The sequence below is a fragment of the Parus major genome, chromosome 2 (assembly GCF_001522545.3).
Source record: "Parus major isolate Abel chromosome 2, Parus_major1.1, whole genome shotgun sequence".
Lineage (NCBI taxonomy): Eukaryota > Metazoa > Chordata > Aves > Passeriformes > Paridae > Parus > Parus major.
This window is the reverse complement of record NC_031769.1, coordinates 77942370-77961525: the sequence shown is the minus strand read 5'-3', so window position 1 is coordinate 77961525 and position 19156 is coordinate 77942370. Positions and strand designations below refer to the sequence as shown.

Here is a 19156-nt window from a genome sequence, read left to right as displayed (position 1 = left end):
GCAGGTGCTGATAAACTACCAGGTAACAACACTGGGCTGAACTGGTAAACTAGAAGCAGACTGGAAAGTTTTACTTCCTGTCTAGAGGCTCTGTGGCAATTCTTTCTTGCTATAACTCTAATCTAAGAGTGATTCAGTTATTTGGATATAGCAAAGCAAATATTTGGTGGCGATAAAGGGCTATTGTTCAGAATCATAAGCCATTTCAAACAGAAAAAACAGGAAATCACAATAAACTTGACTGTCACATTTAATTGGAAACCTGTATGAGAAATCAGATTGTTAAATACCAATGCCTTTTAATGTGGAATAGTATGTTCTAAATTGGAAAGGTAAAAAACAGTCTGATAAGGTCAGGGAGCTCAAATCCGTAGAAAGTCATTGAGCCAAAAGCCTGACAGATGACAGTTCAAAAAAATCTGGATGTAAGAACAGACATTTGAAAAGCGATTTTAATGGCAGTCAATTACCCAAAGAGGTCAAAAGCAGGCCTTCTGTAAGGATAGGATTATCTCACATCTGCCAGCAACCCTCACATTTGGTAGGCAACTTAAATTTCTGATACTGGCCCTGTTTCAGAACTCTTTAGGACTCATTCAAGGTATTTTCTCATAAATCCAAATAAACTTCAGCTTTGTTGATTTTGAATCTTAAGTGAACTTCCTTTACAAAACAAAGCTATCAAGAAGGCAAGTAGAGATGCTGGATTGTGGTGCTGTAACTAAGGTTTGTAATGTTATCATGCATATTGTTATTTCAAGCATAAGTCACAGACTAAGTCTCCTTAGTTCGAACTTTTGCTTTTTAAAGTCTCAAGTACTTCACAATTGCTTTCATCAAAAGATGTTGAGATGATAGTACGACTTTAAGTCTGCTTTGAAACCAGGGCATTTTTGTTGCTGCTGACAGTATTATTGTTCTGACTAATATATTCTGCTAGCTTGCTTGCTGCTCCTTCTTTCAAGGTTTAGAAGCCATGGAGTTTGTGCTTGATGCTCAGTTACTGAACTCAGAACTCAGTTGCCACTGGAAATTTACTGATTCAAATGAACTGGGATAAATTTGTATACAACTGGATTGCGTGTGATAAAGGACTAAGTTTTGTTTCTGATTCTTGTGATAGTGGCAATATACTGAATCAGAACATCTGCTGGAGGAAAGGATCTCCAGACATCTCATACTGCTGTACATATACTTCAGCTTCTGTTCAGTAATTTCTGGACTAGTCCTTCTGATACATGTAAATGGACAGTAGATAAAATGCTCCATCTACTTTTATTACCCTTATAGTCAGGTCCTGCCAGTGAGCTGACCTGTCGTCAGCATGAGCAAGGTTGATGCAGTGGTAATGAGGATAAAGTATACCAGGAGAACTGCATGTAGAAAGGACTTGGGAAGAACATTTTTAAATATCAAATTTATTATGTGATGCTGGTTGTATACACTTGTGCTGAGTTCGGGAAGCGTAAAAAGGAGGCTGTTGTATGTATCAGCTGTGAAAACTTTTGTGAGAGTCTGTTACAGAGAAGTTGCAGTCCAGGTCTTGCAGTCTTACTGTGCTCCGGTACATAATGTTGGACTCTGTACACTTCCCCCTGTGTTGAGTCCTGAATACATTCATTATCTGTCTATACCAAAATGGCTTGTGCTGAAGAATGACGTGCTACTACTTCCTGTTCAAGCTTACAATAGCTGCCAGGCAAAAAAAAAGGTTCAGAAAACCTCTGACATGAGTTAATATCACAGGATTTTTCTTTTAAATAATAGCAGATAAGAGAGTTGGCAATTTGAATTGGATGTCAGGGTATTGGAGCTCAAAAGCTAGTAAGAATGACTTGGGTACAACAAAAGTGGCTGTATACCAAAAGCGCTTCAGTAAAGAATGCTTCTTATTTAATAATGTGCAAAAATAAAAATATTTGCCAAACTAAACAATAATGCAACTGTTGCTGTACTGACGCCAAAACTTGTGTTTTAATGGGATGAGAAGGGTTGGGTGTCTAAATAATAAAGATGAAAACAGCTTAAGAGAAATATAATTCCCTTTTTGTTACTGTTCTCTACAGAAGTTAATATTTCTAATTTAGCTTGCTAGGTCACTTAGAAGTCCATACACCTATGGACTGCTAATTGGTTTTAGAATTTAAAATCTTCAGAGACAACTTTGTGAATCCATAATGATGTCAGGAACTGAAGACATGAAGGCAGAGGCATTGTTAAAATCTTACCTAGTGCTTTTAAAATACATTGTAGACTTCTGAAGTAATGGATTCATACACTTGCCAGAGTACTTTGCTGGTTTTTAATGCAATTAAAATGTTAGCTCCTATTGTTGTTGCAAAGAGCTTTACCAGGAAATCATATGCATTTAGATTTTTTTTTGTAGAGTGAGTCAGTGTAATAGAAGACCAACAAACCCATTTTAACTGAGCTTAAAGTAGGCCAGTTTTGTGAACTTAATTAAAATACTGTAACTTCCAGTGGTTGAATCATTGTCGTTACCCTGATTTGCAGATGGTATCACATGGTATCTACACGATACTGCACAATGCCTGGTAAGTCTCAGCATGTTCTTTAAAGGCATGAATCAGAGGTGCTTGAACATGCCCATGTGAGGAATGCCCTCTATTGAAATAAAATAATATGGAAAACATTTGCTCTGTTGATATTTAGGAGGTAGTGTTATGCAGGTGAATGTCTGGATAGTTTGGGCATATAGCATCTTTTTATTATCCATGCTCTAGAACACTGAGGGGTAAAGCTGATGGGTGAATACTTGTCTGTGCTAACTGAAAGGCAACTATATTTGTTATTTCAACAGGAGCAACCAGATCAGCATCCATAGTTACGGTGTTAAAAATTTGAGCATGCAGTAGTGAATGCTAACAACAATTAGGCTGCATTTGTTGTGCTGGCAAGTAGTAGGAAGTAGTAAATTGCAGTCAAGTTTAAATAGCTTTTTACTAGTTTTGCCTATAAAATCAGTAATATTTCATAGATTATCTTTTTTTAAGTTGAAGGAGAATTTGACTAGTGCACTTGGGAGTACAATGCAGTGCCCCTACTTTCAAATAACTTTTTGTTCCCAAATAAAATTATTATATTCTATTAATGTAATTAATCGTAAGAAACATTATTGTAATAGATTCCAATTGTTTGATGATGCATGTGAATATTAAAGCTATAGAAACAGTCGCCTGAATGTCTTTGGAACATTATATGTACAGATTTCTGTCCTAAATAACACTGGGAGCTGTTTGCTTTGTCTTGTCTCAGTATTGTATATGTTACATATTTTTAATAAAAATGAGATTGAAGCTTATTTACTCGTGACTTGAGGATAGGTGAGCTGCTGAGAAATGCTGGATTTAGGTGCTGAGTTTGGGAGTGTGCTTCCGACCAGAGTCGTGAAAGTGCACATGCTGCATTTATAGTAACGTGTAGCTGTTTGCAGAAATGGAAGAAAGTGAAGGCAAGATGTTAATCTTTTCTCATTGCCAGTAACGTAGGCGCTGAGTAAGTTGGAGTTCACGAAGAAAACCCATCCTTGATTTAGGTTAAATTTGTGTACTTCAGTAGCTGTTTTAAATGTAGCTCTAATGAGATTCAGGCTTTGCCTTTGTCATCTGAAGGAGATAATCTGCTAGAACAAATTTGATAAATGAAGAATGAAATCTCCCTTTCTTAGTCGTGACAATCTGCAAAATCCTTTCTGTTTGTTCTTGTCTGAAATCCGTTCATAAGCTAAACGTGCTAAGGGTCTTTTTCTTTCTAATGAAATTTCTCAAAGGGATCAGATGGGGGGAGTGTTTTCGGCAGTGCGGGGAGAGGAAGGCTGACGTGACTCCAAATCGCTTCTCGCTGTGCCTCCGTGCGGTTTGGGGGATGGATGCGGGGCTGCAGCTCTGGCAGCGCTCCCCCGAGCGGCGCGCTGGCTCAGCCTGCACAAAGGCGGTGATGTAATGCGGGCTGCGCTGCGGCGGGCAGGGGAGCCGCGCTGCCCCGCGTCCCTCCCGCCGGCCATCGCTCCTCCGCCTTCTCTGCCTTCTATTGTCTTAACCCCCACCACCCCAACACCCCCTTCTTTTTTCCTTTTTAATTAACGCGGCATGTGTGGTGAGAACACACACCTGCTAGGAGTAATTCGGGCTACAATGTCTAACGTAATCCTTGAGCAAACGAGACGTGTGTTGGACATCCCTTTCGGCGTTCCGTGCTAATCTTGCTCTCCCTTAAAGGCAGGGAGGGAGGGAGGGAGAGACATGTTGCTGTTAGCAACCGCTCACATACTAAAAGTGAAATACTCAGGCTTTAATTCCCCTGCGGACTCCTCATTGCTACTTTTTTTTTTTTTTTTTTTCGAACTGGTTCGTTCATTCTAACGAGTAGCATATGTTAATCAGTGTTTTAAGTAAAACCACCTCAGCAAAGAAAAAAGGGAGATGCTCTGATGTCAAAGATTATTTGTCCCCTTCTCAGTGATTCTATCAGATGCACACCTGAAGTTTAAGGGTGATATAAAACAAGCTGTGGACAATGCTTTTTCTCTGTAGTTTGACTGATTAGGAACTTGATGGTTTTTGCAACACAGCATGAAGAAAAGCATCTCCCTCTTCTTACTCACATAGATTTCATGTATGTGCATTGTAATGTGTTAGAGAAGCTGGGATTCATCCTACATTTCCTGTAGGATGCTCTTAACAGCTGCAAAATAAAAATAAAGTGGGAATTTGAAGGAATGAGAGCTGTGCACAAATCAGGTTATTTGGCATACATCTTGTTGCAAATGGCTAGTTCTCCCACAGAAGGAATATGAAATATTCTGCAAAGAAAGGAATGAGAGGAAGGAGGAATATTCCACAACAAAAAAAGGTCATTTAAGTATTAATGTTTCAAAGTAGTAATTTATCTGAGCCTAATTTTTGCATATGTATTTCCATAAGGTGATGAAAATGTTGTAAAAATGTGTGTATATTTAAAAGAAAGAAGGGTGGAGAACAGGAAAAAAACCATAACCAATAAATGCCTAATCCTCAGATCTATGAATGATAAAAAGCCCAAAAGTAACACTTTATGCTATAAAAAGGTATTTTTACTGAAGAGTATGCAATCTGTTTCTTGGTATTTTTGATTGATTTCAGGGCTGGTGGAAATAGTTCTTCCTATTGTTGCTCAGGATAAAACAATGCAGGACAATTTTCAAGCTGTTTTAAGTTGTTTATTTTTACTGGCCTTGCTGTGGTCTTCATCAATTTCACTGTGGAAAGAGATTTCTCCAGATGGTGGTTTGGAACAAGAGCCAAAGGACATGATCTAAAATGTTATGTTCCAGCTGTTGCTGCACAGAATTTAGAAGCTACTGCCTTCCACTTGATCTGTGTTTTGAACAGAAAAATAAGTAAAATTGCTTACAGATCTTGTTGTTAAAACAACTGTGTGTTAAACCAGCCTTTTGTAGGAGGCTGGGTACCCTCCTGATAGCCCTGAGAGTGTAGACCCCTAAGCCATGAGTGTCTGCAGCAACAGTGAACAGGGAAAGTGTCTGACTGCAGTGGGAGCTGTGTGCTACTGATGGATACCCTGACAAAAAGGTTTAGCAGGGCAGTGAATTGAAGTATCACAGCACTTAGAGATGGATGAGCAATTCCCACCAAAACAAATGAACTTCTAACAATGTCTGCAGGACAGCAAGAACAAATTGAACATTGCTAAGGGACAGAAAAATTTTGGAACACAGCTCTTCTCGCTTAAAAGGGGAAGACTGGTCAGATTTTGATAATTTCAAGTTGCAATTGAAAAATGGATGCTTATACTTCTGTCTTGCACATTTCATAGGATCAAAGGGTAATTCAGGGTGGAAATAACCTCACTACAAAATATGGGTAACTCTAAGGTTCTTGTTACTCACTTAAAAGGAAATTACAGATTTTTAGCAACGATTTAGCATTTTGAATTTTCTTTAACTTATATTCTTAAGACAGCTCTTCAGGTTTTGCAGCATACACCTGAGGTGGCTAATTTTTTGGTAATTGCTCTTAGCTGAGGAATAGCTGAGTATGCCAACTTCCAAGAAGAGTGAGGTTATTCGGTCTGTGAAGTTGTCTGAGTATTTTCTGTTGACTACACTAGCAGCCTTCTCTTATCCCACATCTCTCTGCATGACATTGTGCTTCTCCCATAATTTTCAGAGATGGGAGGTGTGTCCTGTTGTCAGGACAAAGCAGAGAGCTGTTGAAAATGGTAAGAGAGAAGCTCTTAACACTTAGCAAATATGCCAAAACCTGAAAGAGACTTAGAGATAGTAACTTTCTAATGAATCTTGTTTTCTTATTTCAAGGCAATTTCTCAGCTGTCTGTCTCTGTGAGGTCCTGGTTGCCACTGCATGTGTGCTCAGTATTGATGTGGTGCTGTTCCCACAGCATGTGTAGGGAGTGCTTAGAATGCAAACCAAAATGGGAATATAAGGGGCATTTCTGTGAGCTTCTGTGATTAAAGTGAGAGTTTGAAGGTATAAGGTTTATGTAAGGTATAATGTTTTTTGATGAGTGGGTTTTGAGCCTGATCAGAGCTGGTGGGAGTCAAAGGTGTACTCCTGGAGTTGGTTTGAATTCAGGAGTAGGATCTTAACGTTATATGATTACACCAAATACTTTGCTGAAGCTGATGACTAAGGCTGCTGGCACATTCTGAAATCATGCCACTTTGATGGTATGCCCCTTAACTGTATTCTTGTTGAAGTTCCCCAGTGATTTTGGAATCTGGACTGAGAAAAATGAATTGATAAATGATGAATGCCAAAGTTACTGATGTTGCCCAGTGACCTATATGCCATGAAAAAAACCTGCTGATAATTCCTTGTTAGCTCTAGGAAGAAAGATCTGTAGTCTTTAAGATGCCATAACAGCTGTACCTAAAAGTTAGTGTTCCTGAGATGACTTTGAAACTGGTCATCTGCAAGCTTATGGAGCTTGAGAAAATATAGAGAATTGCAGTATCTGCCATAATTTTCCTGAATTCTCTTGCTTTGTTGCAATGTGAAAGATGGTGTGAGATTGCTGAGTGGCACTGAATGTAGGCAATGTCTATAATGGGAAGCAGTTACAGTGCAGTTGGTGAATTGACAGCTCTGATTGCTCTATGAATCCTTTACTTGCATCCAGAAGTTAAGCCTACCATAAAACTGAAATTGGCACTTCAAATACTTGAGTTAAAATCTGGGAAAGCTATCAGTAATCCCATACATGCAGTAACTTTAGTTACCTTTTGCTTGCCTTTGCCACACCTTTGGGGTATATTCTTGTTTACTGATGGGTTTTTGCTGCTTATGAAAGTTTAATTTTCTTTCTCACCTTTGCCACAGTAGCCTGATTTAATTTATAAACCCAAAGACTTATGGAGTTCAGCAATCATTTCTTCTGAATATGCTTGAAAAAGAAAGAATCTAATGGTTTTGCTGAGTTAATTGTACCGGTTTTTCTGTAGCAACTTCAGAATAAGAATATAAAAGTTTTCACAATGGCTGCTTGTGAATCTCCTCATATCTTGTTTAAGATTATTTTTCATTGAATAATAACTTATTTATAAACCTACTTGTGGACTGATTCTTAAAGCCTCTCCATATTAAAATGGACAATAGGAACCTGCTTTGTGCTTTCTTTCTGGACACTTGAAAAATGTGGGATGTAGTGTGTAAGTTAACTTGCAGCTGAGGCTTATCATATGCAGTTGTTAACTGATAAACTGATAAACAAAGTTGAATAAACCTCTAGGACTCTGGGATTTAATATAATCTTTAAAATCTTCCAGGATGTTATAATCTTGTGATATGGGGAATGGAAAAGGGCAAATAAAGAAACCCTAATCAGTCTATAATGCACTATTATAATTACATTTGAGCTTCTCTATGCCTCCCCCCCTCCCCCCCTCCCCCCCTTACTTAATTAAGTAAGAAGCAATTTGCCTTGAAATGTAGCTAGGATAGCTGTACATATAAAGGGATAATAGCTCAGATTTTAGTGTCGTGTCATTGATATAAGTCCTACTGTGAAATAGGAAAAATGCTAAAGATATCAACATCTTGGATTCTTTTTGCTTAACTGTTGATTAGCTACAGTTTTGAGATTTTCTGTTCCAAGATGAGGCTTAACACAAAGGAACTGACCAGTAAATGCAAGGAGTTGTGGAGAATGATTTCTGTTGTGGCTGCCTGGCCTGATGAAGGACATTGGTGCTTTGGAAGTTGTTCTATCTCTTGTCTTTTAGCAGATATTTCTTTTCACTTAAGACTAACCTAGATCAGTCCAGTTCTTACCTAGTAATAAGTAATTAGTAGTTCTGAGTGCAATTTCTATGTGTTTTCTTTTTCCTTCCTGTAGAACTTCGGATAGCATGTGGATTTTTGAGCAAAAGTCTATTGGATTAGGACCATTGAAGAAGGGAATAGAGTACTCTGTTGGAAAATAACTCACTGAAAGATGTTTCTTTGATTCAGCATGGGATTTCTGTCAAAGAGGTGGGGGTTGAAGTCTGGTGCTAGAGTGAGCAGCCTGACAAATGAGGCACTTGCTTTCTGTTGGTGGCACAACAGGGAGTCATTCTGAAGTCCACGGAGGGCCTAAAGCATCAAAGTAATCTGGGTTAAGTCGGCTTTTTTCTTTTGTGCCTGTTCAAAAGTATTGTTTTTATTTGCAAGGTGAAAGTAAGGTAACAGTTGTGTTATTAAGAGTGTGTATTTCTAGGATGTGAGCATTCCCTTTTGGCATTTGTGTTTTTCTTCAGCCACATCTCAGAAAAAATTCAAGTCTGTTGTGTGTAACAGCAATGGATGAGTGCTTGGTCAACATCTTGGTTAAGAGATGCTGTTCTTAGCCTCAGTTTCTGAGTCTTTTTGTTGTCCTAATTTCTGTTCCCATATTTTATGTTTCTTGCCAGAACTGAAGGATGCACATCACTGAAGCTACCTCTGAAATAAACACTTCGATGTTCTTGGGGTAGCAATGCTTCTTGGAGAAGCTGTTTTCAACACTGGTTTGTTGAAAGTTCTGTAATCAAGTTGTTACCTTAAAATATGTGTTTAAGGTAGTTTTATCTGTTCCCGTTGTGTGGCAGTGCAAGATGATTAGCACAGTTACCTCGTTTCCTGCGTGTGAAGGAAGCCTCCGCATTGGACTTATCCAGTATTTGTCTGGGTTGTGTGCATTGCCACACTGAGTACCCATTTCCTGTTACCCCTCTAAAGGTGACTTTCTTGATCTATTTCAATACCTCCGGGAAGTTTCAGCAAGCTGGGTATCTGGGGAGCAGCAGAATTCCTGGAATGCTGTGATTTCTAGGCAAAAGGGCCCCATGTTACACAGGGTTACTCCCTCCTCCAGGGCAGATGGACCGGCAGCTCTGCAGCCAGGTTGTCACCACGGGATTTGGGAACGTTCGAAGTCCAAATGTGAAGGGGCTGTCCTGGCCGCTCAAGTAAAGGGCTCTGAAACCTCATAGGGTGATACCTCTACCCAAAATGCTGTCTTTTCATGGGTCTTTTAACTTGAATAAAGTTATACATTGCAGCAAAATATCTTAGCTTCATACAGCACGAGAAAAAAGGTTAATATAGACAAGTCTGCTAAATTTAGCTAGTTGATGGTGTCGTTAGGCTCTGAAGTTGTGGGGACAAATAGAAAACGGTGTGTTTGTGGGGAAGACTTAATTTTCCAATGTATTAAATGTTTAGGTGACATTGTTTCTTGGCTTCATGTTTCAAAGATCTTCAGTTCTGTGATACAGCATTTAAATAGCTGGTTTTTGATAAGGCTCTGTTTAGTAGGAAACTGTGTGTAACTCAAGGGATTGTGTAATTCTTCGAGAGGGCTAGGGGGAACCTCCTGTATTAAAATGGACTACATAATCCTGTGTTACTTATTCTACTGAATATACTGAAGTCAAATATTAGTTAGCATAATTTGAGCTTCTTCCCTCTTTGCTGGGAGTTAGGGAAAAGCCACGTGTATGGATGGTGCATGTTCAACAGAAGGGCATATGCTTCCTATTAAAAATGCAAAACTGTAAAATGAGTATTCCTTTAATAGGTATTGAAAATATGAAGGATGCTTTTCCAGTTGAAGACTGAAATGGTCTTTAAAAGATACAGGATTTAATATTGAAAGCAAGGCTTTTAAAATCAGGGTGCCTTTTTTTAGGCGGCACAGCATAAATGTGTGCCATAGGTGCACGTTGCGCTTTCAAAGGGATGCCGTGCCTGCCGTGGGGACCGGGGACCGCCCGCCCGTGGCTGGCGGGGCGGGAGCTGCGGGCACTGCGGCGGCGGAGCTGCAGCCGGCCGGCCCGGCAGGGATGACATCACCCCAGGAACATGTGATGCTGCCGGCTGGCGCGGAGGATGCTGAGCTGTGGAGGGAGAGATTGGTGCAGATATTTATGGCATTTCATTTGAGTGTGGTAAATGCCATTTTTTTATTTTTTTATTTTTTAATTAAATCCTCAAATCCTCACATCCACAAATGTTTGTGGAGAAGAGGCTTTAAAAGGGGGGAGGGAGGACCCACCACAAGCCCTAAGACCTGCTTATATTGCTGGTTTTTGTTTTATTTTTGCTTCGTTGGAGATAAAAATGATACTTTCCTGCCGTATTCACCCTCTTTGCTCCCCAGCATTCTTTCATCTGTTGTAATCCCCACAGTCTTTTCAGTTAAGCTTTAACACTGCAGAACTGGAATAAAAATAGACTGTTTAGAGCAGCAGGAATATGATAATCCAAGGCAGTCAGCCTTAAGGATATGCAGATGCAGAACATGAGCCAAGCACTAACATATTTGCTAGGGTGTTTACCTTGAGCGGCCCCTTAATAGTCAGAGAAATGTTCGCTAAATGTTTCTCGATTCTTACATGCCACAGGCAAAGTAAAACGTGCAGATACTGCGCATCATCATCTGAGGTGAAGTAGTTTAAGGGCTTAGAAATCTGAGCAAGCAATTGCGGTAACATCAGTGTCTTGGTTAATTTTGAGCTAAGAGAGACAGCAAAGTACGGCACTAGTTTCTGCATGCTTTTTAGGTGAGGAGAAAGTGTTTTCTACCTCTGAATTTACTGTAAAGAAAAGGAGTTGCCATGGTTGATATGAAAACTGAGCATGCTAAATTGGCATTAAGCTTATGGTGGGTAGCTCAAAGCACATTAAAAAAAAAATATTTAACCCTGGAAGTGTGCCTCTATGCCTTAGCAGGCAACTGAAGTCCAAATATTTCAAGGTGGAAGAGGGTATTTGCTGTCTTTTTAGGTGATTTATTTAAGCCCGAGCTTTTTATTAAGGCTGTTTAGAGTTTTAGTCTATAACAAGCAGAAATGTAGTAGAAACAAAACCATATGCAGTTTCAGTAAAAGGCTGATAACCCATAGCCAGTTCTCCGGAGGAGTAATAATGCAGGAGGTTCCTTTGGCTGTGTCTTAGACTCTTGAGAGCCTAAGCGCAAACATGAAAGTAAACCCTGCACTGCTTTGCCAGTCTGGAGTTGCTGTGTAATTGCAAAATACTGTCCACCATGTAGAAACCCTCCATGCTATGTGGTTACTCAAGGAACCAGTTTTCCTGGTCTGGCCTTTCTGAGAATGTGTACTGAAATTTGGGTTTGTTTTTGCTCTGTGGTGTTCATGGAAAAACAAGGAACTAGCCAGGGAACTTCCATCTGGCTGGCGGTTGATTTGCTTTGTTTTCTTTTGTTTGCATTCTGTGAGTGCTGAGACAATGCCCTGGTCAAACACTTCAGTTATGGTGAACTTGAGGGACCCGTTGCTGACAGACATTTGTCTGAATTTCCCCTTGCTGACAGACCCATTGCTGACAGATATTTGTCTTAAAAATCCCCAGTCATGGATATGCCATAGTCTTCCGCAGGCAATCCTATGTGCTGTTCTTTCCTTTACAAAATTTCCAGCCATCTAATAAACCTCTTGCTGTAATTCTAGCAAGCTTTTGTCACCAGTAGGCTTTAAGTGTTCTGAGGACTGCTGCCACGTCTTCCTGCAGTTCTTCAGGTGAAACAGATGCATAGATGATGACATGCAAACACCTGACCGTCTTTGTCCCTTGGGTGTTGTGCTTTGTGCATCCTGGGTCTGTTTTGAAGGGTAATGCCCATAACTAGATGCTGTAGTGACACAAAAGTTTCAGTATTGCTGTCTCAAGTAGAAAACCTGTGATGTAATTGACATATATGCTTCCCTTAAGTATAGGTCTTGTGTTATGTATTGACACAGCTTGATACCTTCAAGTTTTAGTTTAGAAATGCTCAGCTTTTTCATTTAAGCTCAGAATCTGAAACCAAAGGATGCAAAGCATTTAGATGTTTTTGAGGAAGAAGAGTCTTAACAGCACTTTGGTGCTTCAGTAGTTACAGAGAAGCAATGTGCTTCCCACTTAGTCCAGCAGAGGTACTTTCTTGGATATGGGATTATTTTAAACAACACATGAATCCAAGCAGACCAGGAAGGGTTGTACAGATAAGTTAGTTGAAGATGTGGCACTCAGTTCTTCCTGTAAGATGAACAGAGTCCGCCTAAACATGACCAGTTCTGTATTGCACAGGTGAAATATAAAGTAAAAGAATGCTTCCTAAATCTTCCTTGTCAAAGAAGGAAGAGCTTTAGAATTTGGCCACAAAATTGGAGTAGTAGAAATAGGAAGCAGAGAGGGAGGAGCAAGCTGGTGATGTGCTGCTTAGCAGCATTGACTGTAATGACTCACCTTGGGCACTGCTTCATACTCCTTGTATGTACAGAGTTAGTACGATAAAATGTCCTCTCATTTGCAAAATCCTGCTTCTGACAGCCAGCAAAAAAAAATTGTGCATACAGAAGTGACTTTAAGAAAAGTTATATGTAAATAGTGTTGGGGATTTTTGGTGGGTCTTTTCGTGTTTATTTGGGTGGGTTGATTTTTTTTTTGGTGGGTTTTTTTTGGGTGGTTTTGTTTGTTTGTCTTCGTTGTTGTGGGGTTTTGGGGTGGGGTTTTGGTTTGGGATTTGTTTTTTTTTTTTTTTTTACTGTAATTATTCTCAGCATACCTACTCCAATAGCTTGATACTCTTCCTCCCTTCTGGGAAAAAAAGAAAAGAAAGAAAGAAAGAAAGTGGGATTTGGAATGCCTAAAATCCACAGGATCCGTATGATAGTTTTTATTGAATTAGACGTTTTTATTTTACTGATGAAAAAGGCTAATTCTTGTATCTTGTTTTCTACTGAGGCTTGCTAACAGGCCATGCTATTTGTGTTAAGCTGGTCAAAGTGATGACTTGTCCATTAATATATTTTTAAAGTTTAGGGGTTTTTTTGCCAGACTTTTTATTGTAAGATTATCTTAATTCCTGTAATCATAACATTCAGAATGTATTCCAAAGGTAAATGTTTTTCAGTGCATTCATTAAATGTAGAAACTGAACTTTTCTGAATTCTTGACTAATCATCTTGTCTTTGTCTTTTTGTCAGGGTTTCGCAAAAATGATGAAATGAAGGCTATGGAAGTATTGCCAATTTTAAAGGAAAAAGTTGCATACCTTTCAGGTACAGTTATTTTCTCTTGTAGAATGCCCAAGGGTTTTGTTAGTAGCATGTAAAATGGTATTTCAAATACTTTAAATTAAAATCTAAATACTTTAAATTTTAATTAAATTTAAATACTTCGCAAAATACATGGAGTGCTCGGGCAGCACTGATTCTCGTGGTATATCCTAAACATGACATATGCATTTCAAAAGGCTTAATAAAGGAGGTATTTGTTTTCTTGAACATGGAACATTGCTAGTTGTTGTCTTGGTCATGTAAGTCCTGCATTCTCCCTGGCCTGCACATCATTATTTACAGCAACTTAGAACCTGCTGTATCAAAGTCATATTCCATTTCTTATTTCTGGTTCTTCTGATAGGGAATTTTACAGAGATGAAAAATTTGTTACTGGTTCATCTGCAGCATATTCTGGAGAAATATGTCCATTGCAGAAGTGAACTTCAATTGCCTGTCTTTTGAAGTACACACAGTATTTTCTTGTTGAACTGACTTAGCATGTAATTGTAGGTAGTTCCAGCATACACATTGAATTTGGTTGTCTACTGAACGAGGAATAGCAGGAGAATTTAAAGGTGGGATTTATATGAGTTAGTATCACAACATAGTCTATAATTTCATAAGTACCTTTACTTTATGGAATGATGGGCTGAGATGCTTATTTTTGTAAACTGCATTTTGGTGTGACTTTCTGTTGGAATTAAACACCCCATCATTCTCTTGGCCTTAATCTTAGTGTCAAATGATTTAGAGGACAGTGCACATACCTAAGCAAGGAGAGCATTTTCTTATAAGGTACAGTTGTCTAGGTTTCATATAAGGAAATAGCCCTTGGTAACTTGTCTTGCCATAAAAACCAACTGTTTAGCTTTCTTTACAGGAGTACTTTGTAACTAGGTAAAAAGGCATTTCTCAAAAAATCTGCATTACTCAGCCTGTTGGATTTTAGTGCCATTTGGAGACCACTGAGAATACTGCCATTAGTGATGTGCATTAAACAGAAATAATGTATGTTATACAACTCACGTGATTTGATTGGGTCGATGTTTGTAGAATTTTGTTTGATTCTGTTTGGCATAAACAGAATATCTCAATAGTGGAGTGGTATATTAAAAGAAGTGGATTAAAATGGAAGTCTTACTGATGAAAGCAATAGTAGCATAATCTGTTTCTGTTAAACAAAGATTAATAAGGGGTTGAGTTGGATAAAGACTATTGCAAGACAGGAAATTCCCACTGATGCCTCGTGCATCGTTGCTTTTAATTTTCCTGTTTCTGTATGAGACAAGAGCATCAGGAACAAAGGAAATGAGAATTAGTTATTGTAAAAGGCCTAAGAAAACTGTTTTTAGAGCTGATGAAAAACCCGCAAGTCTTATGGACTTTTTTTTTATTATTATTATTTGCAATTTTGCTACCTGGTTTAAGACTGGATAGTGAAGTTCTTTCAATCTAAAATCAAGGCTGTATTAATTTATTACTCATTTAGTCCTGGAGTTTGCCATGACAGAGTTTGTCCCTGATGTACAGAAGTTTCAGGATATGATTTAACAGAAATTTAAACACCATTTTCTGTAACATAAACAGAGCTGGAGCCAACTGAAGTGGCGTCCAGAATGACACAAAAATGCCATATTGAAAAACTGCATGATACAGGAGCTGCAGTGTGGGAAAGGCCTGGAGGACTGGTATGAGGTGACTGCATGTAACAAAGCATTTGCTTAAAATGCTTAGAGAGTGTTAAAGACAATTCGGCTCATGCTTTTGCCTGCTAGCTACTGCTTTTTAAAGAATATCCACCCTAAGCAATTGAGTTACTTTTTCTGAGGGCTGGAGTCAGTGGCACTTACCTGTTGAAGCAAATTTTTAAGATCTAAAGGCCTGTGGTGTAATGAGGAGAGAGAGCATTAAGGGCTGTAGCAGATTTTCAACTACGCTTGGTAGCCTTGGAGCTCAGCGGGGACCTGGCATCTTGGACTCTGTCTTGTCATTTATCATTCCTTTCTCCTACAGGTTCTGTCTTGTTTTTCTCCTGTCATTTGCTGTGTAAAAATCCTCAAAGCTCTCTATTTGGCAAGTGAGTCAGGATGGTCAAGACTTCCCTTTCTCCATTAGAATGAAACAACGTTGTTTTTCATCTTATGTCTCACTTAAGAGGGTCATGGAAGATAAAGATATGGATTTCCTTTTAAGTTTTGCTTTCTGGCATTATAGCTTGACAGAGATTTAAAGATGCTTTTGTGTCTTCTGAGTTTCATTTCATGTCTCACAGGGAGCATGTCCAGTGTGGACAACCTCTGGAGACTTTAACAGCCAGGCCTAGTGTCTCTGGCAAGCACACACTGACTGTGTTGGAGGATAGTGATGAATTTTTGAGTGACTGGTTTTATTTATTGTTTCTATATTCACATGTATCTTCTCTTGGTCTTCCTTTCTAAGTGATTTAAAAAAAAAACACCTTTGTTTAGCAACATGGAATTACAATGAGAAGCTGATTTGAAATGAGAAATTCTGGGCTGAAGGTACTGTTTTTCTGCATTTCCACGGGACAGGAGAAAACACATCTGTGGTTAAAAACATGTATGTGAAATTTAGCTTGCAAGAATCTGTGCTATTACAGATGTGTTGATAAAGACATCCAACTGGGCTTGAATTTGGTGTTTAGCAGTAGTAACATTTTGTTGTCACTAGCAAGGGGTTTGATACAAAATTATATTTTACTATTCAACTACAGCAAGTCCGGGCAGTTTTATGACTGAGATGAATGCATTTAAGTGGAACCACTTAAGTCAGTTTTTTTTGCCTTATATATTAGGTGGATTCAGAGTGTCCTGTGTTGTTAAAATTAAAAACTATAAACTGACAATTGGGAATCTGCAAATCAGAACAGGATAAAGATACTGTTACTAATTGTTACTAATGCATTAAATTGAATGCTTAAATAGTTTCCATCTTCTCAATCTATATATTGAGTGTGAAATATTATACAACTAAATTCTCATAGTAATTAATTTGATCATTGAATTCAAAGATTGTTTAGGTTGGAAAAGACCTTTAAGATCACTGAGTTCAGCCCTTAACCTGGCACTGCCAAGTCCACCACTAACTATATCCCCAAGTGCTTCATCTACATGTCTTTTAAATGCCACCAGGGGTGGTGACTCAATAACTTTCCGAGGCAACCAGTTGTCCAATGCTTGACAAGTCTTTCAGTGAAGAAGTTTTTCCAAATATTCAATCTAAACATTCTCTGGTGCAGCTTGAAGTCATTTCATCTCATCTTGTCTCATGTTACCTTGTAGAAGAGACCAGCACTCACCCCCACTGCAGCCTCCTTTCAGGGAGTTGTAGGGGAGCAATAAGGTCTCCCCTGACCCTCCTTTTCTCCAGGCTAAATCCCAGCTCCCAGCTGGCAATCCCAGCTCCCTCAGAGGCTTATCATAATCCTTGTTCTCCAAACCCTTCAGCAGCTCTGCTGCCCTTCCCTGGACACACTTCAGCACTTCAGTGTCCTCCTTGTAATGACTGGGCCCAGAACTGGACAGAGTGTTTGAGTTGTGCCCTCACCAGTGCCAAAGACAGGGGACAATCTCTGCGCTGGTCCTGGTGGCCACACTTGCTGATACAGACCAGGATGCCCTTGGCCTTCTTGGCCACCTGGACACACTTCTGGATCCTGTTCAGGTGCTGTCAGTCTGCACCTCCAGGTCCTTTTCCACTAGGCAAATTTGCAGCCTCTCTTCCCCTAGCCTGTAGCGCTGCCTGGGGTTGCTGTGACCCAAGTGCAGGTCCCAGCACTTGGCCTTGTTCAACCTCATATTACTGACCTCAGCCCATGAATCCATCATCTGCAAATTTCCTTTTTATTCATACCCATAAACAGTCAAATTTCTTGGCACCATCATTAAGCTCTAGGCAGTCATAACACTCCTAACATTCAGGGCTACCTTGCCAACTCTCCTTCCTTGCTTACCTGTTCTGAAGGGTTTACAGCCATCTGTTGCAGCACCTCAGTTGTGCAAATCATCCCACCATGTTTTCATGATGGTAGCTATGTCACAGTTTTCCTGATGCCTGATGGTTTCCAGCTCCTCCTGTTTGTTGCCCAAACCATGTGCATTGGTGTAGATGCACTTCATTTTGGCTATTAATTCTATCACTTTTTTTGGGGGAAGAAGCCCTAATTCCTACATGACCATTCTCAGGTGCTTCCATGCTTTCTGACACATCAGTATCTCTTACATCTTGGCTGCTGCATGGATCTCTGTTTCTACTTCCTGTGAGATGGCAGACTAAAAGACCTTGCTAGTTCACCATTCCTCAGACACTGGTGTGCTGCCCCCATGCTGATCAAAGTGAGCATGGCTTTATCAAGTCTAGTTTAAAGTTCTTTTGGTGAGCCCTGATAATTTGTGTGCAAAGATCCTTTTCCTCCTTGGAGACACGTGTATCTTGTCTGCCACCAGCAGGCTCAGTGTCATGTGAATCAACCCATGATCAGAAACCTCAAAAATCTCCCAGAAACACCAGGCTCCGAGGCCAGTATTGATCTGATGGCTCTTCCCATTTCTTCCCTTACCATTCTCTGCAACAGGAAGCACAGAGAAAGCACTACCCATGCTCCTGATCCCCCAGTCATCTCAAGGCTTTCAGGGCACCATCAATCACATCTCTCTTGACTGCCTTTGGGCTTCTTGTTGCAATTTCTTGCTGTCTCCCTCAAATATGGGTTAATAATAATGGATTTTCCCAAGGGCCATAGGGTAGGAAGCTTTCTCATGACATCTTTAACCCTGGGCCCAGGGAGACAGCAGGCTTCCTGAAGAAGTTGTCACAGTGGGCCTTTGTTCCCTCCAGGAGGCAGTCTCCTATACCAGTGATCCATCTGTCTTCAACCTTACTCACCTCCTCCCTGAGCTATGTCGCTAAGGAGAGGAGCTCCTCTACCTGGGCACACCTCCCACAGCTGTGCTCTCTGCTGCCATATCATCTAAATTCTTGCCTACAAAGTAGCATAATTCTGTATTTAAATTAAATCTGTACAATTGCTGAGTCAAAAATTAAATACGTAACAGAGTGCCATTGCTGGAGATGTCACACTACCAGTCAAACTTGGTGACTGTAATGTGTAAGAGTAATGCTCTGGTTATTCTTTGTTTCAATTTTTTTGGCATTTGCATTCTCACTGTAGGAATTGTGGCAATATGCTGATCAATACTCCCAAAATTCAATCTTAAGTTGGTCTCAAAAAGACAATGTTGGCATTTAGATTGAAACCACTTTTTTTAAAGTTGATGCTGAAGACTAGCTCTGCAGACAAGAATTTTATGTTATGCTGTGGGATCTTCTAACATTTTTAATTTTTCAGGTGGCAGAGATAAACGTGGAGGTCCCATTCTAACATTTCCAGCTCGTAGTAATCACGACAGAATACGGCAAGAAGACCTTAGAAGACTAATTTCGTATCTAGCGTGTATTCCTAGGTAAGTGATCATATGTTAATCTTTAACATATAAAAGCTGTATAACAGAATAAATGGATTATGCTTTAGTACTCCCATAAGCTAGCAGACTGAATGAGTTAATAACA

At 39.6% G+C, this 19156-nt stretch overlaps 1 protein-coding gene across 3 annotated transcripts in view; it reads left to right on the top strand.

Moving 5' to 3' along the window:
* TRIO (trio Rho guanine nucleotide exchange factor) overlaps positions 1–19156 on the top strand; it is a 242519-nt gene that overhangs the window by 54058 nt on the left and 169305 nt on the right. For all 3 annotated transcript variants that reach the window (XM_015617789.3, XM_015617791.2, XM_015617790.2), the window contains exons 2-3: positions 13493–13567; positions 18936–19050. In XM_015617789.3, coding sequence (XP_015473275.1) covers positions 13493–13567; positions 18936–19050 — 190 coding nt within the window. The remainder of the gene's footprint in view (positions 1–13492; positions 13568–18935; positions 19051–19156) is intronic.